This window comes from Hippichthys cyanospilos, chromosome 1 (assembly GCF_059441005.1).
Source record: "Hippichthys cyanospilos isolate Australia breed blue-spotted pipefish chromosome 1, RoL_Hcya_1.0, whole genome shotgun sequence".
NCBI classification, from domain to species: domain Eukaryota; kingdom Metazoa; phylum Chordata; class Actinopteri; order Syngnathiformes; family Syngnathidae; genus Hippichthys; species Hippichthys cyanospilos.
In genome coordinates, this window is record NC_142369.1 from 19,479,535 (window position 1) to 19,507,341 (window position 27,807).

The 27,807-nt window shown below is 39.1% G+C and overlaps 1 protein-coding gene across 2 annotated transcripts in view; it reads right to left on the reverse strand.

Annotated features, from left to right (window-relative positions):
- Window positions 1–27,807, reverse strand: part of sh2b3 (SH2B adaptor protein 3) — a 43,068-nt gene that overhangs the window by 7,220 nt on the left and 8,041 nt on the right. The window contains exons 1-2 of one of the 2 annotated variants that reach the window (XM_088431221.1): window positions 21,344–21,469; window positions 18,346–19,479 (exon numbers count right to left, since the gene is read on the reverse strand). In XM_088431221.1, coding sequence (XP_088287347.1) covers window positions 18,346–19,452 — 1,107 coding nt within the window. In that variant the 5' untranslated portion in view covers window positions 19,453–19,479; window positions 21,344–21,469. Of the gene's footprint in view, window positions 1–18,345; window positions 19,480–21,343; window positions 21,470–27,807 lie in introns of those variants that run through there. The other variant, XM_088431213.1, reaches the window with a different exon arrangement.

Sequence of the window (27,807 nt, forward strand, 5' to 3'; positions counted from 1 at the left end):
AAATTAGTAGCTAGCATACAGACAGCCGCGATAGATGTAAACGACTGCATACTTTGATGCTGACAGCCTGACATGGTTGCACTTCTTACCAAACGTATTTTACCAACCATGCTGACTCAAATGTGCTGTTAGTCAGCACAATCGTCCCTCAGAACAAAAATAATCCAATTTTTCTAAGAGAAAAGCACAGTTGAAATAAAAAAAATCTCTCTCTCTCTATCTATCTATCTATCTATCTATCTATCTATCTATATACATATATATATATATATATATTTATATATATATATATATATACTGTATATATATATGTATGTATAAATATATATATATATGTATAAATATATATATATATATATATATATATATATATATATAAATGTATAAATATGTATGTATATATACACATATATATATATATATATATATATGTATATATATATATATATATATATATGTATATATATATATATATATATATATATGTGTGTATATATATATATATATATATATATATATATATATATACACACACACACATATATATGTATATATATATGATTTTATATATATATATATATATATATATATATATATATATATATATATATATATATATATATATATATATATATATATATATATAAAATTCTGTTTATATTTATAACTATTATTTGATTTTTTTAACTGAATACTCAATATTTTATTCAAGGTTTCTGTAGGATAAGCAAAAGTACTTGATAGCTACGGTTCTAATTTGCTCTGTCATATAGGATTGATGTTTGACAGTATATAAAGTTTAGGTTCTAAGTAACAGAACATCACTTTTTCAAGCTGTCATTTCTAGCTATCTCATTTTCCAAGTCTTGTTTTTCTTTCATTAGAGTTTTCCTTCGAGTCTTTTTTTTCTAATTCCATCTTGCCTTAGATTTTGTAGATAAGACTTTTACTTGTGTCCTGTCTGCCTCAGGGTCCGAAATCTGCTCCTCATGCGACAACTGAAAGTCCCCAATTGGAGAGGAAGGTTCCACCTTGTGCCCGGAGAACATCCCACCGGTCTGCTCATTGTTGGGATTCAGTGACCACAATGATGACAGTGATGAAAGATGTCAGCTAGCGGATGACTTCTGACGGTCACCATGGCCTGGCGACTTGCCCTCCTTTCCCTCCCACACCCGTCGTGCGCACTCGGACGCACGACACCAAACATATGAATTACGCGCTTTAACCTCTCACGATTGTCTGATTCGCACGCCTGCACGTGTTATTGTCAGCTGCCACCTTTCACCCCGGCGGGGCCCCGAGCTCGCACGCCCGGTTGGCCGACTCATCCATCCATGCGTGTGTTTACGCCCGCGGCTACGTTGGCGCTCCATTGGATGGAGTGGGCTCGGCAGCTCTACGGCACTGCTGACATTTGACTCGCACCGCATTTTTGGCTCCCTCGTATCCATTTTGGTCTGCCCTCACCTTCATATGAATCATTGCGCATTCATAGGATCTGACAGCTCGGAGATTGCTGCAGACCCTTATACGTAACTCCGACGGCTTTCCAATGATTTTCCCATTTTCAGCATTTATTGGTCACACTCTCTCTTCCAGGCATTCTTTTCTTCGCTTTATATGTCCGACGAAAACTATTACAGATTCTATTTTTTCTCCTACCAAACCTGCTGTCTTACTTTCTGTTAAGCTTTCCAAACTAGTACACAGCAAACACCTGGCATAAGTTTAGACGCCGTGTAAGCAGGGAGTGTGCCTGAGAAAGTGTCTAAATGTGAAGTTACACCAACGTGATTACAATCTGTCACCTTATTACGTACTGTCAGATTTAGGTGTGTGCATCACAATATAGCACAGCTAATGCCGTTTCTTACATGAATTCTGTGGCAAATGTGGCATTTTTAATATCTTGCTGGGCATCCATGGAAATGTCATGCCCATCTTGTTGACCTTTGCTTGCTTTTTTTCTTTTATTCCCACCCTCAAAGGTTACCAAACATAAATTTGTGGGATCCTACCATTTGAAAGGAATAGCAGGGAGCCCGCTGTTTTCACGAGAATTCTGCTTCTACGGTAAATGGTGCTTCACTTTTGTTGCGCTTTTCTATCTTAGCTACTCAAAGCGCTTTACGCTGACTCCTCATTTAGCTGGCAATGACACAGCATCAAGAGCAACTAGGGGTTCAGTGTGTCTCTTTAGGCCACGTCGACATGGTCACAATCGTCAGGGGATCGAACTGACAACCTGTTGGTTGGGAGATGATCACCCCGCCCCTACGCTGACGACGTAAACCCAATAAGTACGTAAAGTGGAATACAGCCCACTCTATCACTAATCTATGCCAATCCCAGTAGTAAAGTCTTTCTCCATGTACTGTATTGACAATACCAATTTGCTGCTTTCAGTTTTACCCCAAACACCCTATCACATGATTGGAACTCAGGCCAGATCCGCTCATTATCAGCTTATCAGAATAGGGATCAAATATCAATGTTTGAGAAAATAATATTATCGTTATTTTCATTTCAAGGGCTACACAGCAATAATCATCTAAAACAAATGATTCAAAGTACACAGATATTGCTCAAAGCAGCTGTTGTGCATATATATATATATATATATATATATATATATATATATATATATATATATATATATATATATATATATATATATATATATATAAATATGTGTGTGTGTGTGTGTGTGTGTGTGTTTCTAAATATCCGTAACAGCACATCACAGCTGGAAACAGCAGAAGTAAACACAACCAGAGGAGGAAGGTTTAAATGGTCTCAGGCTAGGCTACTTGGTTTAAATTACTGCTTCACCAAGTTAATAAATTAAGTATCAAATCAGGACAGTATCGGCAGATCTTCAAAATAAGGTGACTGATCAGGTACAAATTTTTTTTATCAGACATCCGTATTGAACACAAACATTTTATTACATAGCAAAAAGGTTAATGCCATCTCTCTTTTAAATTTGGGAATCAAAAGTTTTCTAAAATACTCAATGCCTGTCCTGTTACGCAACAACAGTTTAAAAAAAAGCCATGAGTTATGTAATTTCTAAACACTAGCTGCCATAATCAATTTTGCAAACGTATTCTTCTGTGTATTATTGTTCTCTACTACAATTAAAAGATTTTCAGAAAACCAAAAAAACATTTGGTAATTAAGAGCCGATGGCATCCCCCCCAAACATCGTTGTAGCGCAATTATGGAGCCATATCTGTTATTTTCTCTTTTATTGTGGATCAATCTTCTGTCCCCCGTATCTATCCATTCAACAATCAAAGCAAACACTGCTCCCACACACTTCTGTTCCGACTTCCCCCTGGCCAAACATGGAGCGCAGACAAGGCTCGCACGCCACTAGAATCAAGACAGGAGCCCACGCTGTACTTTGGGGAGCACAGCGAAGAAATGTAAGGGGGGAAAAAGTGGTCGGGGGGGTGAGTGGCGTGAGAGAACAAAAGCGTCAAAGGGAAACAGACGAGACGGCGAGCGACACAACTTTGGGAGGGCTTGTGGAGAGAAAGAGGGAGTGATGGGGAGCAGAGGAAGGAGCGATTCCGGGGCTTTAGAGCGCCGGATGAGTTTGAGTCCATGTGGCAGCATGTGAGCCCGAGGAATGTCAATTCTAATCCTACACACAGACGCACAACACGTACACTCAGACAGATGTACGCACGCACACCGAAAGAGCAGATGAAGCACGCACCCGCTTAATTTGCCCAAATGGTTTTTGTGAATGGACGCCATCAGTCGGAACATCGTGCGTCTCGACCACAGCGTCTAATATCATCGACGAGACGTGTGCTGACACAGAGGTGGGAGGGAAATGACTCATTTCGTCAAATGTGATAATGAGGAAGTGACTAAAAGTGAAGTTGCACCAACATATCTCCCTCCTTTGAGCAAGCTCTTTATTTACACTTAAAATATCTAGTCTGTGAATGTGTTATTTCATGAGCTAAAGAACTCAGAGAAAAAAGTGATCCGATGAAAAAAAGGCGAAAAAGAATTCCACTGCACCATCCCACGTTTCGACGCTATTGCGAAACTTCTATCACGTGGGAAAAACCCCATTATAACATCCGATCGATAGCTCGTAACGCTCCACACTTTAATTCCATCGTGAAAGGAAATGAGGGGCTGCCGTTTCGGTTAGTAAAATATGGAGGTGTACTGTATATTTGAGGGGAAACACGTAGTTAAGTGCAGATTATGTCATGAATTGAAGATGCATATGTACAGTACAATTTTGAGCTCAAAATAAAAACTTCCAAATAACATGAATGACTGGCAGGTAATAAGGACAAAAGGAATTGCTAAGTTGCCATGGAAGCCAACAATCAGCAACGTGTGCGGGAAGTAGCGGGTGGGCAGACGAGCCAGAACAGCTCGAGTGATGCATCACGATTCGCTTCGATATTGATGATTCTATTAAGGGTGTTCAAAATTCAGCCCAGGGGAAGATTGTAGCCCACTGCCCTATTTTTGATTTCTCCGTTGTATATTGTAATAATAAAATAAAACCCTGCCCACGTCAAAATGTTCCCAAAAAGTTAAAATATAGAAAACTCCATTTACAAAAAAAAGAAGTCATGAAAACAAGTTTTTATGAGATGTATTGATGTATTTTTTAATGAATTAATTTTATTCAAAATGCCACGTTATTTCCTTTTAATCTAAAAATGGTAAAGAATTTTAGCGTGTAACAGGGTGAAAATGTGTCATTTTCATTCCAAATTAGATTTCAATTTCAATGGAAGTCCCTAATCTTTCATATATATGAAATTATTAAATGATATTAGAACGATCATTGTGGTATAATATTTGATTTAGTACAACATAATAAACTGACTCAATCAACGCCAGTTGCAATGGGCCCCCAAGTGTGATAAAAGTAACATTTACATTTTGATGATCAACCATCAAAAATGAATAAGTAAAATAAATAAAAATACAATACTCCAAATTCGACCAGCTAGGCATCGAGAAAGCAAAGCGCGGCTGCAGCATCTAATGAGATCTTTGTCTTTGTGAGAGTGACTCACAAAGAGGAATTTACTGTGAGAATGTGAATGAGTTTGTGATGACTTTGAGGAACCATATGTGTCGTGAAGAGGAAGGAGAAAAAACTAGCAGCAGATGTCTGAGTGGTTGAGCAACACACACATCACAACAGATCTAACTGGTGAATCAACAATACTGGGGGAGCAAGGCCAGCGCATGCCGATGACTGATCATCTCTCGATAACACGAACGCACGCACGCACGCACGCACGCGCACGGTAAATGGTCCCATACAGGAGGGATGGCCACACAGGAGCACTAAGCTATGAGTGACGTCAACGAATAATGCTCACATACCCCCCGAAGATACTACCTTGCATCTCACATACGCTTACATACGTACTATAACCATGCCTTCTGTTTGGGTATGGCCGAAGACCGTGTAAACTTATCTCGGCTAAGATTTTGAAGTGCTCAGCATTAGCGCATCCCGACGGGCCTTGCCGTCTGTCTCCCCGTCAGTCAATTGTATTTATATATTATTTGTATTTATTTATACATTATAGATTTATATTTCTCGGATGGTTCAAGCTCAATAAGTGAAAATGTTATTCCTGTACTTGTGCAGGTGTGAGGATAAATAAATGATAATAAAGACTATCTAAATCAAATATTTCATATATATATTATATATATATATATATATATATATATATATATATACAGTATATTTATTTATTTATTTATTGTGCTTTTACTAGCATTTAAGTATCTCAAGTAAGTTCAAATGTATAGTACAGTAAATTTAAATTGGAGACCTTACTTCTCTTTGTTAAGTGTGAAAATTGCCAACAAAGACAGAAGCACGATATTCAGATGACAAAGTCTTATGATAGGGTTTGGTTTGACATGTTGCAGATATTATGACGATTCTCTTTTTCACATTGACTCAACTTTCACTGTGGCATCGAAGACACATAATCTCATGCTTCTTCGCCTCACACGCCTTCACAAAGCAAAGCCGTGGATGAAAATAGCTTGAAAACAGATGCGGCCACGATTGTGACCAAGCAACCTTGCGCCCACCAAGTCCGAAACGCACATACACAGTACTGAGTGTGCACACTCACACTTTTGTGACACACAGGATGTTAGAAGTCTAACATGACATTCCCAGGGTCCCTTTCGCAAAGCCCTCGCCATGGTAACTGACTGACACGCAACATTCCATTATCCCGATGAGGGTTAGTGTGGCCTACACTGTCCAGGGTGCCTGTGTGTGTGTGTGTGTGCACGCACACGCTCCCGCACAAGTGTGTGTGCAGTGTATGACACCATCCACTGGGGGCTGAGGAGACCTTGACCTTTAACGTCATAATCGGCACATCTGTCAGTGTTTCGCCGGGGTTAGGGAGAGAATGTTAAAGTTTGTTTTTCCGAGGCTAAAGATATTCTGTTTTGTTCAAACTGTACAATGGAACCTAAAAACTTAGCGCCACAGTTGTACAATTTGGATGTCAACCAAGGTTTTATGGAAACATGCTTCAAAAGTCAATCAAAACTGAGCTTGATTGATTGGCAAAAATAATTGCGCAAATGTATCGCTCTTTTTTTGCCCTTTTGAATGAAAAGATTCTTCTTGTCGGACAGAACAACTAAACAGATGTTAAAGTCACAAATATTTTTTTTTTGATAAAATTACATTGTAAACACTCAAAAATCTATATTTTTTCCAATATAGTACTATAGTAGCATAATAACGCAATGTACAACATAATACCTGACAATTTCATTTTAAATGTACTTTTCCTAATATATAATTATTCTCCATATTTTCTCTTCGTGTCATATTATATTCATTTGGTTTCACTCATTCCAGAGTTGTAGTTTTGGGTTAGAGTTTTTAGCGAACTTGTGTCGTCAGGGAACTTGTGTCGTCAGGCTGTATGAAATCTGCCTGAAGCCTTCAAAATCAACTGAGCGGGCGTCTGGACACTTTAAGTGAAGGGGCACATATGGTTAATAGACACTTGCGATGGCCAATCAGATCATGAATTGGTGTGCTTCTGTATATTATTTCTCCTGCCACGGTGTCATAAATGATGGTATTATGAGGGGTATTTATTCAAGTATCTACATTATTTAATGAGTAAAGCAAATGATCGTATACACACATACAACAGGAGGATGTGAGTGACAGCAAAGATATCAAAGTGTGATGACAGACAGAAACCAAGAAAATTATTTGAACACTGGGAAGGTTGTGCAGTACAAGACGAGCAATATAATGCGGTATATATACGCAAACCGCTTCGGCAAAATGTGCAAAAGCACTTCTTCCTGCCTTGAGTGAACGGCAAAGCAGACCAGAACGCAGCACTCATTCACTTTCAATGTCATTATTATTAGTAGTATTCATATATTTGTCAAAATAAATGACATATTGTTTGGCTTTAGTTAGAAGACTCCAGCCATAGATTATTTTGTTTTTATTTTTTAAGCAAGTCTGGCTTCAACAATCATGTCATCAACTGTTGCCCTGCTAGTTACTGAGGCACAAAAAAATGTTCATACTGTATGCTGCCTAACAATTATGTGCACAAATTATTATAATTATTATTTTTATTTGACCAATTTTACAATTATACATGATCACAGTAACACATCGGGTCAGGTTGCCTGAATGGGGAGTAGTTTATTTAGTTTTTTTTCCTGTTGTATTAAAATTCAATTCATCCTAATTTGCATGACATTTACATTTATTCAGATGTGACTTGAAATATTACCTCGCTGAATATGCACTTGATTTTTTAAGGCATGTGTCTTACATTTTAAAATATCCTTCTGACACTGTCAATCACAATCAAACATCTTTGCTTTCGAGCTCATCATATTGACTATCAGCTTCATCTGTGGCAGGGAGGAGGATGTGATGACTGAATGCACATGTACTTATTTAAAAAAAAAAAAAAAGTACCCACACACACACACACACAAGTGCTAGTGCTGGGCCAGCAAAACTGATCGAGGAGCGAGTTCCAGGAAATCGGTGAAGGTGGATGAATAAATGTGTCAGTTCACGACTACGAGCTTCTGAGAAATAGTGACGCTCTGACGAAATATGCAGAAGTAAAAACGGCACACAAAATATTCACAGAAGCCAAGTCGGCTCCTCTGGCTCAAAAACAACCATCAAGCACATTGTTTAAAAAAAGTGTGACTAACGGTATCTTTAGTATTTTTTTTTTTTCTGGTAGGACAAAGCCTGGATTCCACTGAAGTAAAAACGCTAAAAAAACAACAAGCCCTCAAAAACCCACAGAGCTGCAGTATACACAGCAAGAAAAAAGATGAGGATCAAATTAATTCTGATTTCTGTCTTTTCTTACACGTGACAAGTTTTGCCAGGAAAGATTTGTGGCACTGACATATGCTGCCATAAACTTTTCATTTTACTGAGCGGGTATGCCAGCATGGAACTTCATCGTCATCATTCCAGAAAATTGAGACAGACATTTTTTTTTCTATCTTCAGGCTTCATACAACTCACCCTATCAAAGAATGGAAGTTGTTTGCATGTGTTCACGAATGACGTCGTATATCTGTTACGGCATGTGCTCGTGTGACAACAACGTTAGATGATAATGTTAAACGAGATCAAAATTTGACGTTGGACCGTATCAAGTATAAATACTTGAAACTGAGCTTATTGTAATATACAGTACTGCACAGAATGAGTATACTGCTTGTACTTTTTTTTCAATCGCGTACTTATACGTATCTTTGACGCATTACGTCGAACCTCCCGTGCTGGCTTCGATGCAAACTCCAAGTCTTGACCCTCATTCCATTGCGACCACAATGACGCCGACCACACCACAGTCAGATTCGGGTAAGTAAAGCAACGAAACATGTTTTATGAACACATTGAGTCAACAAGTCACATTGGAAATTCATGGGTTTGAAAACGCCTTTTTATAAATATATGTGTTCAGGGGTCGTCCGTATCAGTGGTTCTTAAATGGAGGTACAGGAATCCCTGGAGGTACTCGAAGGAACTCCAGGGGGTACTGGAGATTTTAAATCAAACAAACAAACATGCAAAAATCTCTTCTGAATTAATTAAATGTTTCATAAAACAAATTTTATGTTCAGTAGGTTTTTCAATTAATAATTTAAAAAACCCAGATTTTCCCCCATACTAGAATGGTTCGACTCAACTTGTCATGTGCCACCTCTCGTTACCTGTCAAGTTAATGATTTATTTTTGTGACCACATCTCTATTATGATCCAAAAAGAGGACACTTTGTTGAATATTGTTCTGTGGACAAATATTTATTTATAATTATTTGTTTTTGAGAACAGGTCTGACACTTTCTGTTGACAACTACAGTCGGGAACCGGAATCCACTCAAGGTACTGGAATCGGACCAGGAATCGCCTAAATCAAAACGATGTTTGAACAAACATTTGAAAGTACTTCTGCTCCTCCTGATGTCACTTCCCAAGTTCAGCTGAGCCAGAAGCACGCCTGTTCTGGGAGTGAGATCAAGCCATGATAACATTTTCCAAACCAGCGTCAATGCCAAACGTGACTAGCCAGTGTAATACTCTGCCAAAAAGTTTAAAAGGCAGTTTGCTCAGAGAGGAGGATATTCTCCACTGGCAATGGGGATTTTTAAGCATTCTGTAACAAGTGAAAGGCAATGCCAATAAAGGCATTCTATTCTATTCTATTCTATTCTATTCTATTCTATTCTATTCTATTCTATTCTATAATAATACCTGTAGATAATTGACACTAATGCAATGGAAACCTGACAGATGGGAGGAGCAGGGGTGAGTTGCACAGCTCCTTCACAATAAATGGAATAGTCAAATAAGTGAAGATGAAAGGGACAAAGCAAACCATTTGCGGTTTTCAAAGTAGTCATACAGTGGTATCACAAAAGTCAAATTACTGACATGTTGAATGATGAATTGGAGTGACATAACGTGTCGACGATTTTTACGTCATGAATCATATCTATTGTAATAATAATAGTCAAGTCCTTTTATTCTTCCCAGTTCAATTGGCAATTTTACCATGGCACTGCTATATTGTTATTCATTTTGCCATTGTCGTTACCTCATCTTTTTTACTCATAACTTTCTTCAAGATAGTGATTGGCTGAAAAGACCTTATGATAAATGGCTGGACTGCACCAATACACAAATGTTATGAGATTCAGTTTGTATCTTGTTTTCTGACCCATGGTTTTATACAAAATTTGACATTTGCAACACACACACACACACACATTTTATATATATATATATATATATATATATATATATATATATATATATATATATATATATATGCATATGTATGGGTATATGCATTGAAAAGAACGTTTGGCATCCCCCTCCAGCAAGAAGACACAAGAAAGAATGAGATCTGACAAACATTTTGACCACAGGACTCTAACCACATCACTTCCTTTCGATGTTTTCTCTTGATTTTCGTCGTAACCGTAACACATGTACAAACTGAATGTGCACTTTTGAGGGATTATCAACGGTAGAGCAGGGACTTGTCTAGACCGTTTCGGGGTAGTGAAGCGGCCTAAAAAAAGAATACAAGCGACATTTAAGAGGTATTTATAAGCTAATCAGGACATCTTAATTACTATTAATAAACACGATTTATAGTTTGCTTAATTTTATGTATTTCATTCTGTATGAAGAAAAGAACAGGGAGTGAATGCCTTTAAAGAAAAGTGATACCACATTTTGTATCCACTGTTGAGCTTGCTTTACTACAGTAATATGCATATGATCAGTGTATATGCAGTATGTCAAGGCGAAGTTGTCCTCCCCCAGAAATTAGGTTTCTATTTTATACTTCAAATCTTTTCTTCTGTACTGTGGCTCACTTCAAATAACCTTCATCAGATTGTTTTCTTTTGTGAGGTGTAAATGCTCCCCTTATGTGCTAAATCAATGTACACAGCTCACTCCGGTTTTTATAGCACCCATACACCTCTTTGTAACATCCATAAACCCTGATCCTAAAATCGGCCCTGGTTGCGAGAACAATATTGTGGAAATTTGAGACGTTGTGCCGCAATGAATGTAAATGGAGCAAAATGCAGCATTGCACTGAGATATAATTGCCAGCCACAGTTTTCTTTGGCTGATATCGTTAAAGGCTACCGATGACTTCTTCCCTACGAACGTAATAGTCCAGGGACGAGACAGCGTGCACGTCATCGGTTTTTTGGGACAAGCTAACAGAGCAAGGTAGACCTTGGACCAGTCATGTTCTACGGAAGCAGCACTGACTAGTAAAAGGTCATGTGAACCTTTAATATCAATCCATCACTTAGGTAACACTATCTACACTGAAATACAAGAGAGCCTTCTGTGAGATCAGGTTGTATAAGACTTGAGAAAAGCTTGAGCTAAAGGCAACAATTTAACACTTCAAAACAGACAACCGACTTGTTCCCCTTCCTTCTTCCCTATCTTAGGGCCGCCGCCTGTGTCTCCTACGTCTCCCGCTATTGCACTTCCGGTATCTCAGCTGCTTCCATTTGCTTTCTGGTTTAGCTGACTGGGCCCATGTGTACACAGGGTTTTAGTTGTGGTATGCGAAAAGGGGCTAATTAACACTGCATGTTGTCATACAAGAGACCATAGAACAAGTAACAGCAAGACCAAGCTGTCGGGCTGATCAAAAACTACGATCTATTGATGCTAAAAATGCTTTTTCATAACATATCCTACAGAGCAGCATACCAGTAACGGCAGTTAACAAAATTCGTCACACAATCGTAATCCACCCAAAATTTAGGCAAGAACGTTTTAACACAAAATGGTGGAATGCAAAAACATCATGCCAGACTTAGAACCTTACAGACAAACTTAAAATCAAGACCCAGGGTTTAGGATTAGACTAAATTTGGTTCCTATGCATCATAAAACTCTCAATGGTATGCCTAAAAAAATAAAGGATTACACTGATGAGAATAGTCTTTCGAGGTGTGGGAGAGGAAGGTGTTCCTGACTCTCAATACTTCTGCACCAAATGTTTAATACTTGCTGGGGTGTAACTTTTGTCAAAAGCGCCTGGGTATTGTAAGTACACTATATCTCAATTGTAATGTTCAATATCAAGAGTGAAAAGCTATCAGCGCTTTCAAAATTATAAACTTAATTTAGGGTGCTCTATCATAACAACAACATCAGCAATATTATCATGTATCATTATAGTTTGAGGAAAACTCTATCAGGCCACAGTGAGAGACCAGATATAGAGGGGACATAGTTGAGGACAATTCGATGGTAAGAATGAGTGACTTTTTTTTTTTTTTTTATAAAATGTTAAGTTCAGGTCCAATATGTTTAAAAATCCTAACCAGTACCTATACTTGCACCTATACTTTTAACAAAGGCAACAATAATAATGCATCGATTTTATATACGTAGCGCTTTTCTAGACACTCGACGATGCAGAGTCATTTGGCCGTACTTAACTTTTCTACACTAAAGACAAAAAGTTGGCAGAAAGTTGAAGAGCATAAAATTCATCTAGAGGCCTGTAGAGAATTAGGAGGTTGTTTTGATAGGTAGAGTTGAATAAAGAATAAAAAATAAATGAGAAATTAAAAAAAAATCATTCTGTGTTTAAATGTGTGTAGAATTTTCAGGGGGAAAAATTAAAATGAATATAGTCCATTTTGGAATGAGGCAGAAGATCCCAAAATGTGGAAAAAGTGAAGCACTGTGAATACTTTTCCGAATGCACTGTAAATGACAGTTAAATTAACTTGCCTTCAGCAACACGCCCTTCTCCACTTTCATATATGCTTTGTATCCACAATTTATGGTCATTATTGTCGCATATACAATTTGTAATAAAAAAAATATACAAAATCATAACAAATGGTAGGTCAACGACCATCCTGGAACAGTTGATCCGTGTTCAACCACAGAAGCCCCACTATTAATGTATGACAAATTTTCCAGTAAGCCCATCCATTACATGGTATAGCAACTCCACAGTTTAATAATCCCTTTGATTTTTTGTCTCATCACAAGAGCATTAGAAGAAGGCATCACGTGAGTCCAGATGGCTTCAAACAGCCCCCAAGATGACCTCAATATACACTAGGATATGAAATCAGACAGCGAAGGAAAAGTTATGAAAAATCATAAGAAAAATTAGGCGGGAAAGAGTAGGGCAAGAAAGGCAGGAGCAAACACATACACATACACACGGCTGAAGCGATTACAGGAAGCCTGAGGAAATCTATCGGTTGTGAGATACTCAGCCGTCAGTGGGAACCTGACTGACTTTTGGAAAGGGAGCGAAACCAATAATTTACTGGCAACATTCTGAGTTTTTTGGCAGCCGTTGTGTATGTGTGTGTGTGTTTGTCGCGTCAGATGAAATGAATGAGCATTTGCACTGTGGAAAGAGAACGTCAAAATGCTGAGACTATAATCTGAAGGCTAAGCAGTAAACGCGCAAAAAAACTGCACTGGAGTTAATGTCGCATATTCCCAGAGGCACGGGCAACTTCATTTAAAACAGAGAGGAATGGAATGTAAATTGTTTACAGGTTGCAGGGGTCAGTTTGTCCTCGTTAAGATAGTGAAGCTAAGGGCCGAGACAATATGTTGCAGTCAGTGATGTCTCCGTCCTGACTTCCGTCCTTTCAGCTGAAATGACAAGATTCACTTCTGCAGGGGAGAATCATTGGCCTGACTGTTTTGTCATATTTCATGCAGATGAAAAACATATTTAAAGCCAATTTAAGTGATCGGTTGGTTAAGGCGGTTGCAAAAAAAAAAAAAAAAGAATACTGATTCAGTCACTGATAAAACAGCGGTTGCAGCGTTGGAAACAAGTAGTCTTACAAAAAAAAAAAAAACTACAATTGGCTGAATTACCAGATCAGGATATTTTCAGCATCTCACTCAAATTCAGATGAAATGGGTTCCCATTAAACTATAACCCTAATGAAGAGATGTGCTTTAGAAAATTGAACAGATAGATAGATTTCATAAAAATGTTAAGTGCTCTCCACTTATCTGGAGTCACATTGTGAGGAAGGAGCTGCTTCAGGAGAGAATCTCAGATTTCTATCTCCCCAGCCACTTCATCCAAATCTTGAAAAACTTTTGAAAAAAAAAAGAGTCATACCAGAGTCTGTAAAACATGTCTTGGGTCATCCTCTTGGTGTCTTTACAGTGGAATGTGTCTGAACACCTCGCTAGGAAGGCATCTAGAAGGCATCCCACTAGATACCCGAGCCACCTCATCCGGCTCCTTCACATGCAACGGAGCAGCGGTCCCTCACATGTAACTAAGCCCCCAATCTATCTAAGATCTAAGGGGAGGCCAGACACCCTGTGGAGGAAACTAATTCCAGACACTTGCAGCTGTGATCTTGATCTTCCAGTCATGACTGCAGGCGCTGCACCCGTCCACATGTCCATCTGTTGCTTCATTCTTCCCTCATTTGTGAAGAACACAACCCAAGATACTTGAATTCCTCTGTTTGGAGTACGATTTTAGCACTAATCTGGTGCATGCATTGTCCTCCTCTTCATACACAGCTACGAACCACTCTCCAGTGCGGGTTGAAAATGAAGGCTTGATAAATTTAACAGAACCACAATGTCCGCAGAAAGCGGACATGCAATACTGAGGTAAGCAAAAATGCCACAATGACTGGGCTGTGTATAGAACTTCTATCCATAAATGTTATGAACAGAATCTTTGACACAAAGAAGCTTTGTCAGTTAAACACTCACCGGAAATCATTCTGACACACCGGTGACTATGTGAACCAAATTCTGGACACCGGTTGCCGTTTTCAGGCCGTGAGGAAAACGTGCTAACCACTCCTACACTGTGCTACCCTGGTAATACTAAAATAAAATGAAAGAGTATGAACAAGATCAACTGCGCTGAATGAACGTTTTCCCTCTGTCATCTTTGATTTTTTTTCTTTTTTTTTTACACTTGTCCATTAAGAATATTAAAATTCTACTTAAATAAGCTTTGCGAGTACAATTAATACAAGTGGTGTAATTTTGTTTGATACTAGTTGTCCATTTTTCCCTCAATGAGAAATAGACGTAAATATTGTTGCGGCCACAGACTTCCATTACACAATGCAATGTTCCATTATGTGGCCTTCAATCTAGACAATGCAGAAGTGAAACTGCCTTCTGTTTTGCCTACATTGTCACAAACACACTGGGCGCACTTGGAAAGGTAGCATTTGCTTCCTTATTTACTTTTGACGTAACATTTGAACCCCGTTGTCATCACAGGTCGATCAAGCCGACAAATCATCTGCCATGATGATAACGATTAATTCTCAGGACTTGATGCAGCTGTCTCATGGTTGTAACAGCACTATCAGTTCCCAACCAGCTTCCTCTTTTAGCTAAATGAGTGTGTTGATAATACTGTTCCACACAAAAGACACATTGCAAAGATATACAGTAAATACAAGTCACGAACACCGGACGTGGTTATCATTGCCGTATTTGTGCTCATATACTTACATCTTCTGTAAAACGAAAACAAAAACAAATCAAGTAAGTTGATAAAGTTGAAACAAATTTTCCTCACATGGGTCTTAAACTGTGCACATGATAGTGAACAGCTCTCCTTCCTTTTAAGGCCATTCTCAGGGCCATAACGCTCTGCTTTGCCAAGATTCCGCACGCGTGTACAAAAGCACAAAGTGAAAGAACCCTGATGCATTTTGGCGTTCCAGTCAAGTGGGCAAGATCCTGCCAGGGCCTTCGCTGCGGTACACAAACGTACACGTATGCACAGGCGCACGAGCGGCTCCGGCTCTATCATTAGGTCAATTACTTCAAGCATGTGGTTGGACTCACAGCTGGCAGAGCGTTTGAGTGCTTCTAAATATAAAAGACAAGCAAGCAGAACACATGCAACATCTTTCTCACTGACCTAGCTTAAGCGCGTGGGCCAGAAAACACACTAGCATTCACGGCCAGAGGCGAGACGCAGCTCTGTTTCTAGTGACCTTACAGATGGCTGTGGCTGGGACAACAGTCAAGAACGTCACTTTGATTACTGGTTCGGGGCTCCTGGGGGACTGGGTGTGCAAACACGAGCCGCTACGCAGCTGGACCAACTTGAAATAATGCAGTGTTTTCTATCACGACGCTGGGAGCCAAACACAAGCTCGAGCATGAAAACAGAAAGAAAAAAAAAAGACTGCTGCTGTGACTGCGATGCACTATTTCATGATGTGCCACCTCCAGCTTATTTATTCAACCAAAAACCTGACACATGAACGTGAGTTTCCTATTAGAGTCCAAAAGGAGTCACATGTAGAACAAGCATGTGGCTGAAGTGAGCCCCAAACAGGAAGCAACGTGGGCGTATCTACTCACTAGAGTGCAAGAGGACATTCTTCTTTCATATATATATATATATATATATATATATATATATATATATATATATATATATATATATATATATATATATATATATATATATATATATATATTCTTTGAAGTAATTCTGCTAAAGTGGTAACAAGTTGTATGTTTAAAGGGACACTGGACGGGATGATCCATTTTTCACTAACAAGCTCAATTTAATTAGTTTTTTATTCCAAATCAAGAATGTAATATTTTCCTGTATTTTCAATATTATCACTTTGTTTCAGAGAAATCGGTAAAATAAGTAACAACGTCTAAAATGCCCCCTAAAAATAAGCAATATTGACAATGCCCCCTCCCCCCTGCTTCTAATGGCATGTCAGAAGGAACCATTCAAAATCATTTTACATACATTGTAAGTAATGTATACAAAAAAAAAAGTGTGGATGAGTTTATGAGCTCAATGTGTCTCAAAAATTAATATGGACAATTATGCTACGGCCGAATTCAACCCTATTCATTCATTAAAAACGATTAGTCAAAAATATAATTTTATAATTATAATTATATATTATATATAATTTTATAATTATATATATATATATATATATATATATATATATATATATAATTATCACAATATTTTATCACCTGATTATGTTTTTTTTTAATTTATAATTTTTTTAATTGGAGCTCACATTTACAATCCACAATCGCAATCCAAAATATTATCTTTATTTATCTTTTCATATTTGTCTCAGGTTGAAGTGGACACCTATAGGAAAGTACATATAAATTTTCGTGGCAACTCCTCACAGTTTTAGATGACAACAGAATGTGACAAACCAAGCTAAACAGACCAATCGCAAGGGATAATGTGATTGGTTTTGAATGTGATGCGTTTTGCTGCATGATTTTACATGCAGCAAAACGTTCTGATGTGTGGCACACCCATCAGAACGTTTTGTTGCACGTAAAATGTGATGTGATGCCGAAAAAAATGTGGAGGGTCACGTGATGCAATGCAGCTATTGTTGCCAGTAAAAATAGCCTTGATCGCTAGTGGGAGTGCAAATTAACTTTTAATTGTTATGGTCACTGTTTTGTCAAGCTTCTTCATCCAAGACAATTACAACACTATCTGTGTGAAATACATAAAGAAGTAACGCAAATGAGTTCAGCCAGAAGGGCGCAACTTTGGATTGTAATACTGCTAAACCTCAAATGTAAAACAAGCCTAATTGTCAGAAAAAAATATGGAGTTAGAGCCATCATCTTGAGGCTGCTGCAAGATTTGGGCTAACGGTCCTCACACATCAAACTTGAGTGGGGCCTGTAACCGACCTAACAAGATAACAAGGAGATACAATCAGCGTTTGCATTTATTTCAACAGGACCTTTCTGAAACTCTGCCAAAGTCTCAGCTCTCTCTCTCATTACATGGGTCTACCTTTACAACAGGTGCTATTGAGGTGTTTTTTAATTTACTTTAGTTTTGTTTTTTGAAGTTGAACTGACCATTCATTCGATCAACATCTCTCACATGCTCTCCCATTTTCATGTCTTCTTTCTGCTCTCCCACCCACAACAGCAGCATACATCAATATATCAAACACAATGAATGCCAATCAGTGTCTGAATGTCATTATTTTTTTTTTCCAACCTCCACGCGCATGAAGCCGATTAATAAAAAGTGATCTAAACAATAAAAAGAAAAGATAAAATGTGGGAATAAAAATGAGATAAGTGCAAAAAAAACAAAAAACATTTTAACTATTACCGTCTTCATCTTTTGAGCCCTAATTTTTGCAAATATAAAATTACACAGTGCATATCCCAGAGTAGTATGAGATGCCTAGGAATTGATGTGTGGATGAGTGTGCTTGTACCTTTGGAGGATCATAAAGCTCCAATTGGTAGCCCTCGCCTCCTGCGCCTTCCGCGTCCCTGATCCTCCTGACCAGCAGGCGGCAGCGCTGCCATCGTGGCAAAGAGTCTGAGATGGTGTCGTCTACCAGCAAGTACCTCAGCTGGCCCTCTTTACAGCAGCTGCTGGTCTCCGGCCTCCTCTGCCTCATGCTACCCCCGCGTAACCAACGGAAACGATCCAGGAAGTTGGATGCTATTCCGGAGAGCGATGACAAAGTTGCGGGCGTTGTTTCAGAATTGAGCAAAGAGGGTGGTTGTGAGGACAAGGAGGGTAACGTTTGCTCAGGCATGAAGGGTGCACTGCTTGCGGGACCGGTGAGAGAATGGACAGGATTGCTGGTGGACAGGTCCTGTGACGAGGGAGGTCTGGGAAGAGGCCTTTTCTTAAATAGTCTTCTGACCGACTGCCGAATTTGACTGACGGAGAAGTGCGTGACATCGGCATGTGCCTGAACGGAAGCTGAAGAGTCGGATATTTGCCGAACGTCTGTGCCAGACAGCTCTTCGTTACTACGGCTGCGGAACAACAGTGGCCCACTGCCGAATGTACGGGTCAAACCCCTGAGCAGCACTGGGTTTCCTGAACGGGGGTTTCCCTGCACACATCGCAGAGGTCGCTCTTGCTCCCTGCTCACCACCACCGGTTCCACTTTGGGCGACACCACGGTAAAGAAAGCGGCTCCTCCGGTTTGTCGACCCGCCTCCCGGTAGTCCTGCACCCCAGCCAAAGTGGTGATTCGCAATCGAGCCGCCGGGGCGGAGCCGGGAGTGCTGCTGGGCGCCGTGGAGCCGGTGCTCTGTTGCAGAGGCATGCCATCCTTGTCCACTTCGCAGCAGAAATGCTGCTGGAAGAGGTCGGTGAATTGCTTGGAAAAGGTCTCTGGCGGGAGGACGTCATGCTGGGGATGCTCCCTGGCAAAGCTCCGGTAGTGTCCTGCAAGTTGTCTCGCTGTGGCAATGGCATGCAGCTCGCAGAACTCCCTCCAGCCTCGCGGGGGCGCCGCCACGCCTGGCCCACCTCCTACTGTCGCGGTGCTGCTGGCTGGATGAAATGTGTTACCATTCATTGCAGTAACCAGGCCGGCTGAGAATCACTGCAGAGAAGTAAACACAGAGGAAACTTAAGTAAGATAGAATGCCAGATAAAGAAGTGTTATAAAGTGAGGGAATATGGATTATACAAGGGGTCTTACAAAACAGAGACATGTGGAAATGTAATTAGGAGCCAATTGAGACAACGCTGAATTGTGCAACGCAACCAACACTAAAAAAAGGACGTAGTCAAAGCATTTCTTTCAAAGATTCGAAACTTTGTGAGGGAAACATCCACAATTTAGTTTTATCTACAGTCTATCTCATGTGGTACAAATTTGATTCATGCAAATCCCTGGACATAACAGAAGGTCAATCCGGGCCACCGGTTAGCTAAGACTAAGGAGACACTGGACTGGCTCCCACTCAATCTTGGAGTCAACACAATCATAAGCAAAAGGACTTGAGTAAACCTTCTCTCCATGAAGAAGTTGAATGACGGAGAGCAAAAATGAGGCGAAGGAGAAGGAGTGGAAGCAATTACAACGATGAAATCCGTTATAATTGCAGAAGGTAACGTAAGTGAAATGAATGAAAGCAGTAATAAGTCATTGAGACAGACATTGAATGAGGTCTGACTAAGGAAGTATGGTTGGAAAATTTCTCAATCAACCACACTGCCGGCTCCACCATCTGTGTGTTCGGGTGTTGACACGTGACCCATTTCAAGGCGCAGTTCCTTTGACACGCACACACATACACACACGCTAACCTTTTGGCTTTAGGATGAAGCACTCACTGGGTCAGGGATGTTTTATATGTGCACCAGAATTATGTCCGTGTATGCTCATTCTAATCTGGCTCTTTAGCTATCGAGTGGATCACAGTCTAGTAAGTGGTTTGTGCCATATGAACTAAACGATAGAAAATGAAACTTAACGAGACAATTCCTCCTTAAGACAAAAAAACAGTTAATGTCCATTTTAAGACGCACTAAAAACATTACATTCAAAGTTACACGTGTTCCTAAACCATGCTTTTCCTTTTCTGGCCGCTTGGAGTAGGAGTTTGCACTTGCTCTCATATTTGCTGAAACCGTGTGTATCAACTGACGGCACAATATTATTAAAGTGACCCATGAAAAAAAGAATCAGGCCTGAATTTATACTATGAATTATTATTGTTTTATTGTTTTAATACTAAATATGGCTTGACAAGGATTGCCGGCTCTGCCGGTGGTTAAAAATAATACTAATCATTTGAATCAGGTGAGTTGAGAGAGAAAATGAGAAAACATGCAGGACACCAGAACTCGAAGACTGGAATTGCCCCCACCGGCATGAAGGTCAACGCTGATTGAGTCATTTGCCAGTTGAAGTAAACAGCGTTCAGTTCATTTGGATCCTTCTCTTCAACGTGAACCGTCAACATACTGTGTTTTTGTATATTTAACTTCTGTTTATTCTCATAGAACCCCGTGAGGGATAGTTCCTCAAACTTTCGTTGAAAACATCTATGCATAAGGGTCATATTTCCAGTCGGGCTGCGAGCAGAAATAGTAACCAACGCCGATACCAAGCAGCTTTTTTTATGATTAGAAAGCATGGTGCCGTGGTTTTACGATTTAAAGTTTTATTTCAACTAAGAAGCTGTTTTGTAGTCACTCAACAAAAAGGAAATCCATCACTTCTTCAAACACTACGCTATGGACTAGAATTAAAAGTCAATGTATGCATGAATATTCAGTCTGACGGGGGTGTCAAAACAAGCAAAATATCAGAAGAGAGGCAGCTTTCTATCTCGAAGTATCATGTCATTTAAGGATTTAAAGATATGAAAATACGCCTAATGTATTTTCTTCATAGCCATGCCTACTCATGAATAAAACATCGGTTTAAAAAGTCAGCATAGACCTACAATACATACCAGCTTCCTCCCATGCAGCAGTGAAGGCTGTTTTCTACTAACAGGAAGCATGAGTGTACGCGTATATTTGTGAATATGTTAAAATGTGGCTATGCGTGCATGTGTGTTGAGATGACGAGGGTGGACAGATCACAGAAAGCCACAAGAAGTAGAAGAGGGGGGGTGCTTCTTTGTGTTCTGCAAAACATGCTCCAACATGACAAATTATCTCCCAAGCAAATCTCTCTCCATCTCTTCAGTGACGCCACTCCACGGCGGCAACTTCTGCATATATTGTCAAGCACCAAGCTAACCTCTGACATGGATTTTCGAACACACCAATGTGGCCAAAAGAAAAATTTGGCGTCTTGAAATATTCTTCACTACAGTTCCTTGAGGAGTCCTGTCACAACTACCCATTCCCTTTCTGCATTCTACAGCCCATGCTCAGTTCGCACCCCTGCAGCTGGCCCCCCTAGAAGGCTCTTTCTATCTGCATGGCCAGCCCAGCGATGACTCAGCAACGAGTGACTCAATATGCGCACACATGCACACGCATGCTTCCTCTTGCTGTATCCCTCTAGGGGGCTCAGACGCCACTGTTCCCATGGTCGTCCTCATCACCCGCTTCCTCCTGTTGGGTGCATCCGCAGATATCTTCATATTCATGCACCTAGGAGCATTAAATTCTGATTGTGGAGGAATTATAACATTTTTGAAACACTTTGAGTCACTTAAATATTGCAGGGCAGAAACTGTAGACAAGCAACCACCTAAGACTCATCCACACCTATGAACAAGTCCATTTTCAACGCTCATGTAGGACTTTGGAATGGAGGAGGAAGCCAGGGGAGCAAAGGGAACAAATGCTGCACATTGACCCAAACGCTGAAAATTAAAACTTGAACCAGACGAGTTAATAACTTGACCACTGCAATACCACATTTGGTCCGGTCCCGTTAAAACAAACTTCCAAAGCGATTGCTGTGATAGTATGGATCATCTGGCCGGCCTTGGACCAAACGTGATTTGTCTCGCTCTTCACAAAAATTGCTGAAATGATATCACTGTACAGTTGGCATCACAGTTTCACGCTGATGACTATTTTACCACAACTATTTCAATCGTCAAGTAATCATTTAGAGACAACAAAAGTCCAAATTATCTTTATTCGAGCCCTCAGCAGTAATTATTCTATTGATTTTTGTAATCATTCAAGAACTAAGACTAATCAGCTTTTGTGTTGAGTCAAAATATGACATTTTCAAACATCTGCTTTAACTTTAGAAAACGAGGACCAACCCAGTAAATGAATCATTTTCTAAAAGGATGTGGCATTGCTTCACTCTATGGCTGCTTTTATTCCCACTAAACAGTAATAAACAAGCAGTAATTGGTTAACAAAACAATAATTGGGCGTAAATGGTTGTGACACACTTTAACGGAATAGAAATTTTAACCCATTCATTAGAGTAATTATCATTGATTGACAGTGTTTAATAGAGACAGCCTTACACACTTATGTATGAACACACCCTTAATCATTCATGAGCCATCATCTGTCTGTCTCACAATCCGGCACATCTTTTCCTAGCTTGACATACAGTGGCTATGAAGTCTTGAGATAAATCAAGACATCCCCATTCGCCATAGAGTGGGTCTCTTTTAATATACAGAGAAACGACTGTGGCTGCCGCTCAATTACTTTATTTTCAAGTAAAAACAGGCAGAAAGAACTTTAATGGACATACTCACGTGTCAAACAGCTGCTGGCAAAAAACGTTTTCCAGGAAAGCAGCTTGTGACAACAATCAAGACAAGTATTCCTCTGAGTCTCGGGCAATTAGTAGAAATAATATATTGAAAACGATGATACAAATTTACTTGATCCACACACATACACAAGAGCAACTGTTGTTCAACCAATAACAAAAAATTGAATAAAATCAGTGACCTTGTGATGGACAAAAACACTGAGGAACAAATCCACATATTCATGGCGGGTCAAAACTGTTAGTCATTAAGGAAGCTCTCTGTTTCAAACACTTCACAATACAGATGGAAGCCACAAGACTTAAAATGTGAGTCGACTAAACATCAAAATGATATTTTAGACGCTCTCCTTCTAACACATTCTAATCGGGCAGGACAGAAGCAGGATGCATGACAGACACGCTAACTGATCTTGTCCCCAGGACTAACCTCATGACTAGCTGGTCTGATTTAGCATAACCTTGAATCGACCTTGGCCACGCTATAAACTTCTGAATAATTCCATACTGGTCTCAAAATGATGATGCAACTCATTGTGAGCAATGATACATTCTATACTTTGGTTACTTTCAGGTGGCCTTGACTCCACAAATAAAAACGTCATTCATCACCAATCAATTATCACAATTACTTGACCAGGGGACTGAATAGAAACTGAAGTGTATGTAGGACCATTTGTTCAGTTTTGTTTTTTTTTAATTCCAAAGTCCGACTGAATTTTGTGATCCCTGATCATCTGGTGTGAACTATTATACCCCTACAAATAAAAACATCTTTTTTCTTGTCATCTGGTCATTGTGGTTATTCTTGTGTTTATAACTTTCTCAAAAAAATCTGCTGCTGTTATAATTATTAAAAGACCACTCTATCACAAAAACTGATCAATCGGACTACATGGCAGGATTTGATCAGACACATCAAAAATGGTTTTCCCAGAAATACGGAATGGAAAAAATGGCAACATGTGCATCACAGGGTCTGGGATGAAAAACAGGTTTTGTTTGGTACTACCTTTGAATTTTCATTGTGTGAGTCACATAGTGAATCATTGAGGGTTAGACTTACAAAGCATAGGGAGTGCGTGGGGACCAGGGGGTTATTAGATGAAGGAAAGGGGGAGGTGAGGAAATAAAACAAGAAAGCAAAACAGAGAAAAGGTAGACAGGAGTCATCGAGGCATTGAAAGATGAGGGGATAATAAGAGAGAGGGCAGGAAGTTTGAAAATTAAAAGTGCGAGGGCGCAGGAGGGCCGTCGGGGTTTGGCAGCGGAGGTCCAGGTGGTGAGTGAGACTGAGTGCAGGATCTTAAGTCTGACCGGGCAGCGACAGGAAACTACCAAGTGCCCTGCCTAGCATTGACTCCTATGTAAAGACAATGTACATACACATTTTTCTCTTTCACTTTTCCCCTGCTTTGATTCAGAGTGCCCCCCGTGATGCATCCCGACGAGGCTTGAAGTCTGTCTCCCCATCAGTCAATTGCATTGTACGTTTCTTGGATGGTTCGAGCTCGTTAAGTCGAGATTTCGTAGCCATGTACCTGTATGTTAATAATAATAAAGTTTGTCTGTCTGCCTGTCTGTCTGTCTGTCTGTCTGTCTGTCTGTCTGTCTGTCTGTCTGTCTGTCTGTCTGTCTATCTATCTATCTATCTATCTATCTATCTATTTCTTACATCATCACACCTGATTCAAAATTTAGGATAATTTTCCAGCTCCTGCAGAGCTTGCTGATGAGCAAATCATTTGAATCAGGTGTTTTGGGGAGGAGTTTGAGAACTGTGCACGAATCCAAACAATCAATAGTTTGTTTGTGCAGAAAAGTAGCTGTGCCAACAAATGATGCCATAATGCAAGTAGTGGAGGTGTTAAGTGTTAAGGTTATACAACGCTTAATTTTACAAAAACGAATGTTTGCCTTGAGGTATATTTCCACAACAACACAACAACATATTTTTGGAAAACTATAAGACATATAGTATGCCAGGCCTGCCACAATGGCACAATTCAAGATTCAAGAGCTTTATTTATTTATTTATTTATTTATTTATTTATTTATTTATTTTTCAAAAGTAAAGCAAATATTTGCAAATGTTTTATTTGTATTTAATACAGGCATGATAAAGCTGCTTACATGAAAGACTACAGAAATAGAGTATTTATTGGTGAGAGGCTGGAATACAGAGAATTTGGAGAATTCTGAATTAAACTTTGAATAAAAAAGGGAGAAGGCGTATTTTTTTACATTTATTAAGTTTTGATTAGTAAGTACCATACCTTTTTCCACTAAAATGGACAACTGTTATATTTTGTAGCTAACTATAAACAGTATAGCTTTTATAGTATAAAATAAGATGAAACAAAAAAGGTAGAACAAGATAGTGTCACTTCATAGTACCAACATATTATTGTTATTTCTCAGTACATTTATGACTAACAAGATATTAAAGTGAACTTTTTTAAGTGAACAGCTAAATTAATAGTAGAGGGAAAGGTATGGGGAAAACGTGTGCCAATTGTTTCATCTCTGAGCATATCGGGAGCATTACACGTCACAGTTGTAACATATTTAGGATCGACAGTATTTTCATTGATTTGCATGTATGGGAGTAAAATGTGTTGGTGAATTAATTTGAGCTTGCACACATTGTTTTGTATTTCATCTTCAAAATAGAATTGAGAAGTACTGCCTTAAACCAGTGTTTCTCAATTTTTTTTTTTCATATGGATTTAATGAGCTTATGGCAATATATTGCGGTTTTAAATGTTACAGTTATTTAACCGTCCAACAATGTCAAAACAGGTGTTTCTTTTCCATCTCCCGTCGTCCTCAACGGGCAAAGGCTGTGTGCTCTCATTGTGTGTCAAACGTGAGTCTTCCTCGGTTGCACCAGCCAATCACATTCAGTGCTCATTTTACCTCTGGAAATGTTGGGTCCCAGGGGCTCGCATTACTAAAAAACTATTAGTCCCGACAGAAATGTATGGAGTCCCAAAGAAAAAAGACAAAATTGGGAGCGTGAATCTTTGACTGTCTCATGATTTGATTCCAATTTTGGGGTCTGTGAATTCAATCAAAAATTATTTCTGCTTCAGTCTATTGATATGCAAAGAATCATCACACAACTTAAGTCTGCTTTGCAAGACAGAATTTAAAAAATTACATTTACTAAGTTTTGATTTATAAGTAACATGTTTTTTTTCCTCAAAAATAATGTGGACATCCGCTACTCTTTCAAGTTAGCTATAAATTCTGCAACTTTTACATTATAAAATAAGATTTAAAAAAAAAATAATGTTGCCCAAATGAAAAATATGAATATTTCTCAATACATCATTGACAAACAAGAGATGAAAATAAACCTTTTCAACTGAGCTACTAATTTGTATGTGCAAAGCATTAAACATGTGCCAGTTTGTTCATATCTGAGCATATTGGGAGAATTATCAATCACACATATTATAACATATTATCTAATTATTTTGAACGTTTGTGAGAAGGCATGGAACGATATGAGAATCGGATGTTATGTGAACCTTAAACAAAAGTATCACAGTACTGAAATGACAGCTCTAAAATATATAATTTCAAAATATTTTGGTAAATAGCACTGTTTCCAGATGATTTAAACAGTTTTGTTTATAGTATAAATGCACAACAATATTTTGAAAGATGACTAATTTGAAATTAGCTGCCATCGAGTTATAGTAGTTTATTTCAAATCCACCGTTTAACTACTATGTGTATTAATGAATAGCACAATGTGGATTCTGTCATTTCATGTCAATGAGAGTCTCATTTTCGCTAGCCGAAAAACTCCCAGACAGATGACTTTGTCTGTTTGGACGAGGGGGAAAGTTCGTTTGCGTTGCCTTCTTAACCCATACTCCATATACTGCTAGCGTCCTAGACGACGAACCCCAACTTGCTCCAGATGCTGCATCATCAGTAGGTAAATGACTAGTTAGTGTAAAGCCCTTTGAGTACAAAAGGTAGAAAAGCGTTATATAAGTGAAAGTCCATTTATGACTTCAGGCCACAGTTTTGGTTCAGAGCAATCTGAATGTTGGTCAGGCACATCTCGAGACTATATGCACGACAGTATTCCTTTAGGGTAAAATCTTCCATGAATTAAACTTTTTAGTGCACTAGATGAACTAGAAGATGCAGGGTCTTTAAGAGTCTTTTCTAGGACGCCACAAGCAAACAAATCTAATGAGGTCACCAGACGCAAGTTTTGAGCAGAAATGCCCAAATGGCAAGCTTGAATGCTTCATTATATAGTACAGGCTATTGTGTGTTCAAATAAATGCAGTTCAATCTGCGATTGTTTTGACAAAATAAATACTACGAGAAATAAGCATGTGAAACAAGGAGATATTCTAAAGGTTTGGGATGATGGGGGTGAACGAGATTGCCAACCAATACCCCTTTATTATTTTGTTATTACAGGCAAAAGCAGGCCACTTCATGTTAGCCAACTCTCCAGTTAGGAAGAACTGACACCATGTGACCTTTTTCAGTAACTTTCACTTCAAGTTTTATAATCAAGCACGACAAGTTGCTGCGAAAGGCCAGCAGGAGCATCGCTGCGCAAAAGTGCACGACTCCTTAATGCCAAGCAAAGGAGACAAGAGACGATGGGACAGAACAGGTCTCGGCTTCCCACCGTGTTTGTGTCAAGGCGGACGCCAGATCGTGCTTAAACACACA